General features: G+C 51.4%; 2 protein-coding genes across 2 annotated transcripts in view; both read left to right on the top strand.

Moving 5' to 3' along the window:
* The first annotated feature begins 3433 nt into the window (after nt 1–3433).
* HMX2 (H6 family homeobox 2) lies at nt 3434–5507 on the top strand. Its single transcript, XM_004374921.1, has 2 exons — nt 3434–3752; nt 4663–5507. The coding sequence occupies exons 1-2, from the start codon at nt 3485–3487 to the stop codon at nt 5214–5216; spliced, it is 822 nt and encodes a 273-aa protein (XP_004374978.1). The 5' UTR covers nt 3434–3484; the 3' UTR covers nt 5217–5507.
* Nucleotides 5508–9264: 3757 nt separating this feature from the next.
* BUB3 (BUB3 mitotic checkpoint protein) overlaps nt 9265–13901 on the top strand; it is a 10963-nt gene continuing 6326 nt past the window's right edge. Inside the window, exons 1-4 of the mRNA XM_004374922.1 lie at nt 9265–9485; nt 9898–10092; nt 10664–10733; nt 12481–12632. Of these exons, the coding sequence (XP_004374979.1) occupies nt 9898–10092; nt 10664–10733; nt 12481–12632 (417 nt within the window). The 5' untranslated portion in view covers nt 9265–9485. The remainder of the gene's footprint in view (nt 9486–9897; nt 10093–10663; nt 10734–12480; nt 12633–13901) is intronic.

Consider the following 13901-nt stretch of genomic DNA (forward strand, 5'->3'; position numbering starts at 1 on the left):
AGTCCAATAGGGTAGTGGGGGGGGTGTGTGTGCAAGCGGAGCTATATGGAGATTGGGGGGCAGATATTGAGTTGAAGGGTTAACATACTTGGAGACAAGGAGATCAAGTATGTGTGTGTTTGGGGGGGGGTGGTCCTGGAGCTGAAGGTTCCTGGAAGTTTATTTTACAGCTGCGCTGGGCCCTGAAGAGGGGTCTGGGCCTTAGCTCTTCGTGAAGTCTCGGGGATCCCCGGATGCCGGAGAGAGGTGGTGAGGAAGGTCGGGTCTCGGCCTTCCTTGCCCCTGCATTGTGACTGCTGTCGGTGTCAGAGGGGCGGGAGACCCGCGAGTGCCCAGCCTGGGGAGACCAGGGGAGTGTGCGTCGGCCTGCGAGCCAGAAGTCGGCCTGGACTCTGCTGCCGGCCTCCCTGTCTCCGCCCTGCGCTCATCCCCATCACTTCCCCGGCTCAGTGTGTGAGTGAGAGAGAGAGAGGTGGGGGCGGAGGAGGCTGCGCAGGACTCCGCTGCAGAGCACCTCTGTCTGGACCAGCGGGTCAGTGCCAGCGCGGGACGCGGCAGGGGGAGGGCGAGGCCAAATGGTTCCTTTTGACTTCACAAACTAGGCCTGGAAGGGGAGGGGGGGCAGAAGTGAGATTACAGGATGCATCGTTTCCGGTTTAGGGTCCTCAAGCTAGGCCCCTTGGGCGGGTCCCAGGCCCTCACCGCTAGTCCCCAGCTGGGGCTGCTCCGAGGGCCACCGTAGAGACCTGCCGACCCCTCGGATGGTCTCTACCCTGGCAGAGGTCAACCCGGTGGGCCCTTGATGCCATCCATACACAGGCCCCTGCCCTTCCGAGGTAGCTGTGTCCTCTCGGTGTTTCCGCAGCCGATTCCCAAGCTCAACGCCGATGCCCGCCGGGCCCTCAGCGCCCCCCCCCCCGCCCCCTCAAGGACGTGGTATTAGCAGCCGAGCAACCTTGAGCATCAATGTTGCTTCTACTGCCTGGGCTAGTCACTCGTTTTTCCGAGCCTCAGTTTCCCCGCCTGTGCATTGGGGGAAGTGATCTGCCTCACAGGTAGTGTGAGGAAAGCGAAAATAGATTGGATGCTCCCAGTACATTCCCGGCACTGAGTATTTACCAGCTTAGTAAAGGTTTAACCATCACCCCTCTTTCAGAGGTCCTGAGGCCGCAGACCCAAGGGTGGGGGTGCCTGGGAGCCTTGGGGCCTTGCTTCCTCGCCCTTGCCAGGAAGACTGTGGCCCCGAACCGTTTTGCTCGCGGGCAGCAGGCTCTGTCGGCTGGGTTGGCCAATTTCCCACGGGTACTGCCAGGCCCCGGGGCAGCGCCCGCCTCGGCCTAGATGTCGCCGACCGGGGAAAGTGCGGGACATTTCTTTTCTGGAACCTCTCGTCACCCCCCAGCAGCGCGGTAGCGCGCGGGCCCAGCCGCTATGTGGTCCCCAAGCCCGTGCCGCGGCCGCGCGGAGGAGGACGCGCAAATTGTATTTCAGCGCCGGGTCCTTCCGGGTTAATGAGCTGACACCATGATTAAAGCTGACCATTTGTAATGTGTCTCGACCCTGCCGCCGAGCCCTGAAGAGGTTAATGCGGTGACCGAGGCCGGCACCTGCCCCTCGCCGGCTTCCCAGCCCCAGGCCCCCGCCCCGCACCCGTCTGCGCCGCCGACTCCTAATCAATTAGCCCATTAACTAGCCCTTGGAGGAGTTAAGTAGGGAGAGGCTCACCGCGGGGAGGGCCGCAGTCGGGATCTCTCCGCGGCTAATGATATTATAAGCGCTTTACTCCATAACCCGGGCGCGGCGCGGGCGAGCAAGGAACTGCACTGTCATGGAGCAGCGTCCGACATTCGTGGGGACTGGTTCGGGCGTTTCTCCCCACCCCTGGCAGCATTTGGGGGTCAACCTGGGGGCAGGGCTTCCAGGATCTCTTCGCCCAGAGGTCCTGAGGCCGCAGACCCAAGGGTGGGGGTGCCTGGGAGCCTTGGGGCCTTGCTTCCTCGCCCTTCCCAGGAAGACTGTGGCCCCGAACCGTTTTGCTCGCGACGAACTGATTCTAGACCCGGTAACAGTTCATCTGGGAACTAAAGGGGCGAGACCCAGGGCTTGGAGGGGGCCATGTGTATTGAGCGTCTACCGCGTATAAGGCTCTGTGCTGGGCAAATTAACCAGAACAGCCTCTGCGACGGCGTCACCGCTTCCCTCAATTTCAGGAACCGGTAAACCGAGGCTCAGAAAGTTTTAACAACTTGTCCAAAGTTACCCAGTCAGGATTCGAATCGACTCTGTCCAATTTTAAAACCTTGTTCCCTTCCTTCTCGCATCCTTCCCTTCTCTTTTTCGGGAGCAAAGAGCTTTTTGTTTTGCAGCAATTCTGAAACCGTCAGTATTTGCCCCAAAACGAGATTCACTTACAGGAGGGCAGGCGGGCGGTGGGCTATTCAGCAAAGATTTAGGGAGGTCCTACTAGGTGCTCCTAATGCTTCTAGGCCTTTGAGCGCTTTTCCACCCTAATGTGATCCCCAAAGCAGGGGAAGGGGGAGATACTAGTGACAAGTTCACTTAACATATGAGGACAGTGAAGTTTGATTGCAGCCAGACATGTCCAAGTTCACGCAGCCTGTAAATGGTGGTGTTGGGACTCGAACCGGATCTTCTGACTCCATATCTAAGGCTTTCCCCCGGCCTCAAAGATCGCAGAGCCCCGTAGGACCCGTGACAGAGGTGTAGGGCGGCGAACAGCAAAAGTTCGTGGGCTCCGGGGCCCGCGGCTGCGCTCCAGTAAAGAGCGTCAGGACCGAGGCTCATGCTCTTCACTCCTGTGCGGAGCGCCGAGGTTCGAGTGGCAGCTTTGCCGCTGGCCGGTACGAGGGGGGCCTGGGGAAGGCGTTGGAGTCGCCTGGCCAAGCACCTCCGAGGGTGCGGAGGCCCGTGGCCTGCGGGAGGCGTCTGGCCGCTCCAGCTCCGAGCTCGTGGCTGCCCCTACCCCAACAGAGGGCCGGGTTCCGAGGGGTCGGAGTCCCCGCCGAGGCCGGGATCAAGGAGCAGGAACCATGCTGCCTGCAGCCTCCGGCTTGGACTCAGCGGACGCCCGCTGGTCGAGCCGGCGCAAGGCGCCGCGTGCTGGGCCCGGCCTTTTTGAAATTTCCGGGTCTGCTCGGCGGCGCTGCGATTGGCCGCAGCCGGTAACCTCTATGCAAATGAGGCCGCGCCGCCCCCGCCGCCCGAGCCCTGCGAGCGAGCCCGCCAGGCGGGCCTTCGCGCCGGGGCTGGGCGGGCGCACCCGGAGCCGCGCGGGAAGGGACCCCGCTCAGCCGTCCCGCGCCCGCGTGTCCCTCGCGCGGAGGGGACGCCGCGCCAGCCTCTCCGCCCCCTCCCCTGACTTCCCCTCCCCGCCCCTCCCCCTCCGCGCTTGCCTGCACCACCTTCTACCCAGATCGTCTCTAAAGGGAGTTCTTGGTTTCCTCCGATTTCTTATGAACCCAGGATGGGCAGCAAGGAAGATGCGGGCAAGGGGTGTCCGGCGGCCGGCGGCGTCTCCAGCTTCACCATTCAGTCCATCCTGGGCGGGGGCCCCTCGGAGACGCCGCGGGAGCCCAGCGGCTGGCCGGCCAGGAAGCGCAGCCTGTCCGTGTCCTCGGAGGAGGAGGAGCCGGACGACGGCTGGAAGGCGCCCACCTGCTACTGCCCGGACCCACAAGGCCCCAAGGAGCCGGGCCCCAAGAACCACACCCCCATCCCCTTTCCTTGCCTGGGTAAGAGCGCACGCCGCCGGGCGGGCGGGAGAGACTGCTAGGGGAGGGAGGTTGCGCCCAGCCGGGGCTCCGGGGCCCAGGGGAGTGGACCGGTAGCCCTGCTGCCTCCTGGGCCGTTCCTACCGCGACCGCTCAGGAGCGGGCGGGGGACACTGACCCTGCGTGGCCGGGGCGTCTTGGAGGGACCGAAGGTCGGGCTGGAGGGAGAGGGGACCATAGCGGGCTGAGCACCGGGAGTCCACACACTCGGCTCTGCCGTCAACAGCCCCTTTGCACGTCGGAGAGTTCCTTTCTTTTCCGAACACCAGGCCTGGAAGTCCAGTCTGAGCGGTGTTCTTTCTTGTCTGAAGCGGTCTGTCTCTATCTACCGCAATCTCTTTCTGCGTATTTTTGCTCCTCTCTCTCTCCCCTCTCCTCGGAATGATTAGCACTCCAAGATGATTGACAATGGTGCGTTTCAGAAATGGTTCTTCTTTACAACATCTGACGAAGGGGAGCCCCGTTAGTCCTTAGCGTGATTTCCGAACAGACTGTGAAATGATGCCGGCCTACAAAGCTCGGGGAACTCTTCTAGCTCAGTTCTTACAAGGCAAAAATCACCTTTAAAAACGATGCTAATGTCCCCCTTCAGACCTCTTTCCCCTGTTGCCACCTGTCCTTTCACGAAGATGAGAGCACAGAGACCCCAGACCCCACATTCCAGACCCGGAGCATTGGGTCCCTCCCTTGTTGCTTTTTAAAGGCCAGGGTGCTGGGCTCTGGGTGCCAGCAAGAGGGAGAAGAGAAAGGAGTTGATAAGATGGGACAAAGGCTGCAGGCGCCTGCCATTGAGTGCCCTGGCCGGGCGAGAGCTGGGGGTCTCCGAGGCTGCCGCACCTCCATGGCCTTCCTATCTCTTCTCGCTCTCCAGGTCCCCCCAAGGGCAGCGGCGCCGCGGGGCCAGCGGGCTCCGAGCGCACGCCTTTCCTCTCTCCTGCGCACCAGGACTTTAAGGAAGAGAAAGAGAGGCTCTTGCCCGCGGGTTCGCCGTCGCCGGGGCCCGAGCGGCCGCGGGACGGCGGCGCCGAGCGGCAGGCGGGCGCCACCAAGAAGAAGACGCGCACGGTCTTCTCGCGCAGCCAGGTGTACCAGCTGGAGTCCACCTTCGACATGAAGCGCTACCTGAGCAGCTCGGAGCGCGCTTGCCTCGCTTCCAGCCTGCAGCTCACCGAGACGCAGGTCAAGACTTGGTTTCAGAACCGCCGCAACAAGTGGAAGCGGCAGCTCTCCGCAGAGCTGGAGGCGGCCAACATGGCGCACGCGTCGGCGCAGACTCTGGTGGGCATGCCGCTGGTGTTCCGGGACAGCTCTCTGCTGCGCGTGCCGGTGCCGCGCTCGCTAGCCTTCCCCGCGCCTCTCTACTACCCCGGCAGCAACCTCTCGGCCTTACCGCTATACAACCTCTACAACAAGCTCGACTACTGACTGACCGCCGGCCCCGCGCCCCGCGCCCCGCTCCGCCCCGGCCGCCTCCCGCGGTCCCCAGAGCCTATCCCCTTCTCAGGGCTCCGGAGCCAGGCAGCTTGTCTCTCGCAATATATACACCATGTGTATTCATGATCTCTTATTTATGGCCTCAGCACTACTTTTTCTTGTGATTATTTCGGGTATTTATCGGCATTTCTCAAGCCAGATCGCCTGCTTTCTACACAAACCAACCAATACGCTTTGAAAACCATTTTGGAGGGGATGTTCTCGGGTGGTGGCGAGAGGGAGAATTTTGGCCACATCGTCTTTGGCTGGTAGACAAAAATCAGCAAAAGAAAAAAAAACCTACAAAACCAGGCCCACCTTTCCACCATGCCCCTTATGTACACCTGTGTATATGTGCACGCACACATGCTTGGCCAAGCCAGGACCCTGGGGGCTTTGAACAACGATCTAATCTCCTTTTTTCGTTTCCTTTTTCCCCAGGATGGGGAAGGAAGAAAGGGGAGATTTTAGATCTGTAAATATTTTTAAAGAGAAGAAATAAATAAAACGTTTTAAACATCGTTGCTAAGTTTGGTGGGATTGATTGTGTGGTGTGCTAACGCGCGAAGGTTTTTTCGCTTTTCCGTTGGAAGGGTTTGCAGGCCTTAGCGTTGGGAAAGGCTGGGAACGCCCCAAGTGGAGGGTGGGGCCAGGGCCAAGGGTTAAAGGTCGGGACCTTGGCGCCGTGTGAGTTGGCACGCGGCTGGAGCCGCACCCCCACCCCCACTCCCAGGAGCCCAGCGTCCTGGTGTAGGCTGTGGCTCACTAGGGCCGGAATCCCGGTCGGGAGCCGGCACGGAGGCAGACAAATGCGGAGAGGCGGGCCTTGCTGCTGGAAACCGCTGCCTCCCCAAACTAGCCGGGCCGGGCCTGAGCAGTATCTTCCCAGCGCTGGGATCGCCGTGGGCTTGGCCGCAGCAGGGCGCGTTGAGATGTGGCCAACTCGTGCCCTTGTTTGAGGGCGCAGGACAGACGGAGCGGCATTGCCCGAGCCGGGTAAAGCGTTGCTTTGCTCGCCCGGAGCCGGGCGCGACCTGCTCTTTGGAACCGCGCACAGTTCCTGGGCGGTGGCACAGGTTCGTGCTCCTCGCGCCGCGAGAACTTGAGTGGAAAGTACGCGCTTCGGCAGAGGAGGGATATGAGGCCCCAGACTAGGCAAAATAGGAGCGGGACAGAAAGGCGCCTCTTTTGTTGTTGTTGTTAATAGTTTGCAATGTGCGCCGCTAAATGGCCGTATCACTGGCAAATGTGCTGCGCCTCCCGCTGAGTGGAACCCTGAAGCGCGGCGAGGACGCCCACAGATCCCGCGCCGGGACACCTGCCGCTGCGCCTGACCTGGGAGCGCGCCGCACCCGGGGAGCAGACGCACGAGTGTCATGCAAATCTCAGGCTCCCGCGCCTCTTAGATCGCGGCCACCTGTTCCTTTGTGAAACGTGGGAAAAGGAAGCATGAGCCAAGAGCAAGTCGATGGTTCGACACCGCGAGGGGCGACCTCCTTGGTCCTCCTGCGCGGACCCCGGGCCCCGTTCGATGCAAGGGTGTGGGAGTCCCTTTGAGCTGAACACATACTGGATCTGCATTTTGTAAAAATATATAGAATATCTAAACCATCTATGAGACCCACAGTGTTTCGTCTAAATGCCTGGTTAAAAAGATTCAATCTGATTTTGTTAATCTAGAGAGAATATTTTTTTTCTTCTCACATTAGATTTCATAAAAATCACAGTCTATTCCAAGGCGACGTCAGAACACATGTGCCAAGACTAAGCTAGTTCAGTTGCGTTTATTTCACTTCAACTTAATTCAGTTCAATAAATATTTACTGGTCCCTAGTACGTGTTGAGTACTATGCTAAATACTGAATAATCAGAGCAAGAAAAAAGCGACATGGGAAGGATCCGTTTTCTTCTGATTTATAGTGTACATATATTTTATTTCAATGAAGTTCTCTCGTTCCAGATGATCCCTTTATAAATCAAACTAAGAAATTCATGCAGAAATAACCAAATTGCATCTACAGAACTGCTAGTATAGGAATATTCCACCCATACTATTTTTGTTTTCATTTCGATATAGTTTTTACAAGAGATGATGGTTTTCACAGTACTGAGTTACTTATATCCTCCTACGGCCACTTTTCTTACAGGAAGTGATTTCCTCTAGCCACTGTCAGTCAAGGCCCTTAAGATTTTAGGGAATGACTTTTTCCCAGTTTGTCCTGAAGTCTGTATTTGACTGTTTATACCAATTCAGAAATTAGCAGTCAAAAGTGATCCAACAATGTAATTAGTGCTAGGAATTTCTCTTTCATAGGCAACTAAGTATTAGCACAACAACAACGAAATAGACTTTGCATATGGATTTAAAATGTTGTTCAAGACTCCATTGTTGCCAGATTTCCTATCTCAAGACTATCAATTCATTTGAATAATAAGCAAAATCATGAGCCTTCTTTCAGGCTCTAAACTGAATTTAAAAGATTGACGTTTCTTAAGACTCAGATAGAGTCTGGCTGCAACTGTATGCCCAGAGGGACCTGAATCATACACACACTGGATAATGAAATACACTTAGATTTTATTAGCTGGTAATTCATGCTCAGAATCTTGAAACACTAATAGAATTAAATAAACAACAGGGAGAGGGAAACAAGTAAGTCAGGAGATAAAATTATTTAGCCAAAGTTAAAATGGAGGCAAAGCATTGTATTTTTTTTCTTCTTTAAATTCTGAACTTAGCCATTAACTTGTTGAAAGAGAAGAGCTAGAGAACCAAGTATGAGGACCAGTGGAGAAAGAGGGCAAGAGTCTGTCTTTTTCAGCGGTAATATCATCAATGCAATGGGCGTAAGGATGTTGTTGTGTTTATTGTGGCAGGAGGCCTAAAAAGAAGTGCACCTAATGCAGTGTGTGTGAATGCATAAAGATCAACAACACTTGTTCTTAGTGTACCTTAAAAGCTGAGCACTTTAACCCCAATACTTTCCTCCCACTTCATACAAAATCGAATAATAAGATTTTTTACTTCACAAAAGGTGGTGAAAAAGGGGTTATAGCATAGATTGAAATGAAAAATTTTCAGTGAGCCTTTTACATTCAAGTGTCACTGAGTCACTGCATTCAAGTGTTAAATATTGCTTTCCTTTCACGACGTTCAAATAACTTCTCATTACAGAAGCAACTTTCTTGATCCTTGTACTTCCAGAGGATTCAAGAAACAGAAAACAAAGTGGAATGAGCCTCCTACTCTGGAGAATAGTAGGGTGGGGCGAGCTTGTAGCTGTTATGTTAGGACCCTTCCTCAACATATATCTAAAAGGTATTTGAGCCTTAACACATTGCAGAGTAATTGTTGGCTTCTCAGTCTGTCCACACTTCTGGACGAGAGCTGCTCGAGGGCAAGGACTAGTCTGTTGAATGTTTCTCCCTTGAGCCTCTCACCAGGCCTGGCACACAGCGGACACTCAAGAAGTGTTTGCAGAAAGATGAAATGGAGAGATAAAACAATATAAATAAGGATGCGTTTCTGTGAGATCAGTCAAACTGAAGACAATGGGCAATGTAAGACCTTGGTTCATAGGTGCAAGCTCCAGAAAACAGGGAACAAAATTAGGACAAAATAACTTAGTGGAGTGGACCAGTATTTACTTCTCCACTCCAGTTTAGGTTAACTTCACGGGAGTATGAACGTCCTGGGAAAGGGAGGATGTAGCTCTGTAAAGAGTAGTAACCAAAATGGGATTCTTGTGCCTGACAGATTGAGACTAGGGGAGCGCCACAAGAAGACCCAGAAACAGCATCTTCCCAGCTTCCTATTCTGAGAACAGGGAAGGGTTCGGTCCAGGGAGACTACATCTCCCAGCGTGCCTCACACCGGCGGGAGAGGGCGTGAGCGCAGGCCTACCGCGATGATCGCTGGGATTTGTAGTTTCCATCCGTCAAGCCGGCGCGTGTGTTCCTCAGCCTGGAAGTAAAGCAAGACCACGTGATCGGAAAAGCCGCGGTTTCCCTTTGAGCCGGAACAGGATGACTGGGTTGACTGACCGCGGGCCGCTGAGAAGACCAATCGGTTGCCTAGAGTGAGACGTTGGCGTTTAAAATCAGCCAATGACAGGCACCCACTAGAACTTCCTCTCCGCCTCCTTCGCCCAGCCCGCGACTGTTCTGAGAGTGGCAAGGCGACGGGAGCTGCGGCGGCGTTGCTTCTGAGAGGAGCTCAAGGTAGGGGGCGAGGCGACGGGGCGCAGGAGCGGCCCCTCCAGGGAGCTCCCGGGCCCCGGAGCCGGGGGAACTGCCCGCAGCGAATCCCGTTGTGCTTCCACCACCTTCCCCGTATTCTCTTGGCAGAGTCGGGGCGATGGGCCTCGCGGGAGGGGTGGGGTGCGGCGGCGGGCGGGGGGCTGGAGGAGGGGTGAGACGGCGCGGGCAGAGCTGGCCGGTTGGGCACCGGGGAGGGCTGGCGGGGGGTGAGTCCGACTGTGGCGGGTGCGCAAGCTTTGCGCAGGCGCAGAGACCCCGTCGCCTTCGGCCTCTCGGTCCCTCCCCGGTAGACCCACCCCTATTCCCGCCACCAGCCGGCCCAGCCCCCCGACCCCGGGACCCGTGGGGACTTGAGTGGGCGCCTATTTCATAGATGACCGGCTCTAACGAGTTCAAGCTGAACCAGCCGCCGGAGGATGGCATCTCCTCGGTGAAGTTCAGCCCCAACACCTCCCAGTTCCTGCTGGTGTCCTCCTGGGACACGTCCGTTCGCCTCTATGATGTGCCGGCCAACTCCATGCGGCTCAAGTACCAGCACACCGGCGCCGTCCTGGACTGCGCCTTCTACGTACGTGTCCGGCTTCGGCTCCTGCCCGTTTGCTGTATTTACGGTATCTCGTGTTAATAGCGTCCCTCCGCCAGTACTGGGTAAAGGCTTCTGTCGGTGAAGTTAACTGGGCAGCTCTTTAGCGTTTTTGGAACACCTGTCTTGAGCCAGGTACCGTTTGGCGTTGGGGAAAGGCAAACGCTGGAAACTCAGTCTCCACTTTCAAGTTGAGTCTAGTAGGGTGGTCCTGCAAACTTTCCGGACGTTTGACACTTGTATCTGACATTTGACACAGAAGCGGTAAAATCTGGCAGCCCTGTTAAGAAGAAGAAGAAGGTTTAGAAAGAATGCCCTTTTAATCTCAGCCAGTGTGGTGAGCTTGGAAAACCAGCCATCCCTTGATTAGCTGATAGGTAGTTTTTGTCATCTCTTGCTCTTTGTGCTCTGTTGTGCGTTTACAATGGATAGCTGAGCCCACTACACATCATTCTGAGCATAAACCAGATAGCTGGCTGTAGAAATAGGAATTTTGAAACTTTTTTTTTTTTTTTTAAACTAGAAGTTTTAAATGATCTGAAACTTCATCTTTTAGGATCCAACTCACGCCTGGAGTGGGGGGTTAGATCATCAACTGAAAATGCATGATTTGAATACTGATCAAGGTAATGTGAGCACAGTGTTGTCAGTTTATTACTGCGTTTTTCGTCTAGTTTTTAGGGTATTAGTACTTACTTGGGAAGAGTCAGTCCTAAATTGCTTAGCCACAGATAGACGGGACTTGAATTTATTAGGGCTTTTTAATTTAAATGATAACGATTAAATTACTTACCATAAAATATTGTATATGTTTGTGTACGTAAATACTTATATATTGTGATGAAGTTCATAGTGATCTCTATCCCAAGTGTTTCCATGAAGTGGCACTCAAGTATCTGACTTTTACTTTGTCCTTAGAAGTGGACTGGGATCCTGTGGTCTGTGTTCTGTTTGGACTTTTCCAGCACTGTGCTGATGTTTCAGAGTTCTCATTTCTGAAGCTAATTTAGCTTAGACTGAAGAAAAGCCAAGTTTTGTTTTGTTTTTTTTTAAGTTTCTTGTCTAGGTACTGTATTAATTCTGTTTGTATAATTATTTGGCAGTAAAATGTACTTCATTTGGATTTATTGGATAAAGAGCAAGATGACATATTTTCTTTTAGTTAAGAAATTTCCTAGAGGTCCAGATATGAAATGAGTTCCCTACATTTTTATGGTGACTTTGGGGCAGAGATTGGAATGGAACCCAAATGCACAGAGCTCTCTAGCTGAGCCTTTTTTGTTTTGGTAGTGCATATGTTAGACATAGAAGTACTTGAAGGAGGTTGTAGGATACAGAGATATGACTTAGATAAAGGATGAGTTGGGCAGCGGGAGGCTAGATGGAGGCATGGGTACAACGTTTTGTCAAAAAATCAAAAGAGGCTTGTGTATAAAGTCACTTTATATTGTAATTTATAACTGCAGATGTTTGATTTTGTTTGCTAGCAGTTTGCCCTGTGTAATAAGCTTATATGTTTAGGTCTTATTTGTTTGAAGACTTGAGAGGGGGAAAACACTGGAAAGCGAACAAAGATTTTAGATATTATAGACCATAATTTAGGGGTTTAGCTGCTTATTCTCAGGAGATCATTGCCACACTTCGGAACTTTCCTTCCTGGTGTAAATGATGTATTTTTAAACAGGTAGCTTTTCCTGCCTGAGGATCAAGACCATATATTGTTCATTGTTGTATCCCTAGTGTGTAGCACAGATCGGGGCGCCTTGTAGACCCTTAGTAATGTTAGTTGAATGTGTGAATGAGATAGTGTGAAGAGTTAAGACTGAAAGAAGAGAAATTTTGTATTGGAAGTTTGACCTACCATGAAAACCAAGTGAAATAAGACTCTGCACTTTGCTCATCCCAGGTTCTCAGATAATCCTGTAACTGTGTAAATCAGTTTCTTATAAGCATTGGCTTTAATACTCAAGGTAAGTCTTTGTCAAGATCTAGAAGAACAAAGTTCTTCACTCACTCATTCATTCAGCATGTATTTCTTGAGCATCTACTATGTATTAGATCTTGCTCTAGATAAATCAGAGGTACAGAATTAAATAACAGACAGGCCACCATTTTAATGTAGTCAGAGATTCAAGGCAGCCTTTGAAGGTGCCATGCCAGTGGATCGAACTCTGTACTGTCGGGTGAAGAGAGAAGAATGGGGACTTTCTGCAGTTGTGGAAAGATTTTCTGGATGCAGACACATTTCTTTGGAATTGGTTGTAGCTGATTCATTACAGTCAAATGAATGTTTCCTTTAATTGTTTATTTGAAGCATCTTTGTTTAATAGAGAAGTAAAACTTTGGTGTTGACTTTTGTTTTTCCTTCTATAGATAATCTTGTTGGGACCCATGATGCCCCTATCAGATGTGTTGAATACTGTCCAGAAGTGAATGTGATGGTTACTGGAAGTTGGGATCAGACAGTTAAATTGTGGGATCCTAGAACTCCTTGTAATGCTGGAACCTTCTCTCAGCCTGAAAAGGTAGGCACTTTTATATTAACAGGAATTGTGGTCCTTGGGGGTGATTTGATTTAATGCATGTTTGATGAATATAGTGTTGAATTTAGAGAATAAGAGTTGATGAAGAGCCTATAACTACATAGAAGTGTTATAATTTAAAGGAAAGTTAACTTTGGGATTTTGTTGTTGGTTGTCATTGAATCTGCTTTGACTCATGGTGACCTTATGAATAACCTTTCTTCTGTTAGTTGTTCTACTGGAGAGCATTAAACTTAACCCGCTACGTGTGCTGTTAATGCTTTAAATGTTAGGACTAAGAAGGAACCCCCAGCCTTCTGAGAGATACCATTTAGCAAAGATTGTTGATTGTCTTAAATTGGATTTGATCTGCCCAAATCAGAAAATGGGATGGCTCATCAGTCATTCATTTATGACCTCAGGTTTTATTTGAGTTGATTGTTAAGGGAGTGAAACAGCTTGTCATTTCAAGTATGGTCAGAAAGGTGTCCCGTGTCCCCTGGCTTTGACTGTTTTTTTTTTGTTGAATGCTGACATGTAGTTTGAAGGCTGTAGTGAGTGAAGCTTCTTAAAACCGAAACTTCGTGTATTATTCTAACCTTTTGATCTGTGTGATGAAAGTGTAATTGAACATTCTTACTGTATCCTCATCAGACTTTATCAGGTGGTAGTTAATTTTAAAGATTGATTGTTTTAGCCGGTTAAAGGTATCCTTCACTTGAGTCTGTTCCTTAGTGTAAATATACTATTCAGTTCCTGTTAGCCATCATTATATACTGTAGTGCATCCAAAGAGCCATTATTTTTGTCACATCACAGTTGAATCTACTCCTGGCAAGACCTTTGTTCAGAATAAAATAATTGCATTGTTTCTAGTTTTGATTTATGGTTGTATGTAACATGTTAAGAGCTGTGATAAATTGCTGACAGAATGTCATATAATGGACAGCCCCACTGAATCAAGCTACTTATTGGTTCAGCAAGGTTCATTATGTCACTTTTTTTTAATACTTTTCTTTGATAAATGTATATACCTAGTCAGTAGCATGACAGTGGTTTCACTTGATTTACGATCAGTGGGGCTAGAAAGCACTGCTAGAATCTGGTGCGTCACCTGTGTAGTAAGGATTTGAGATAAAATTCCTGATACAATTGTACCATTATAAATCGCTCTCTTTCTGATTCTGTATTTTTTAAGTTTGGTACTTCACACATTTTAGATTTTCATTTTACTGTAGATGCTTTGTTTTCTGAAGAAATGGTGGCAGATATT

Source organism: Trichechus manatus, unplaced genomic scaffold (assembly GCF_000243295.1).
Source record: "Trichechus manatus latirostris isolate Lorelei unplaced genomic scaffold, TriManLat1.0 scaffold00031, whole genome shotgun sequence".
In the NCBI taxonomy this organism is placed as follows: domain Eukaryota; kingdom Metazoa; phylum Chordata; class Mammalia; order Sirenia; family Trichechidae; genus Trichechus; species Trichechus manatus.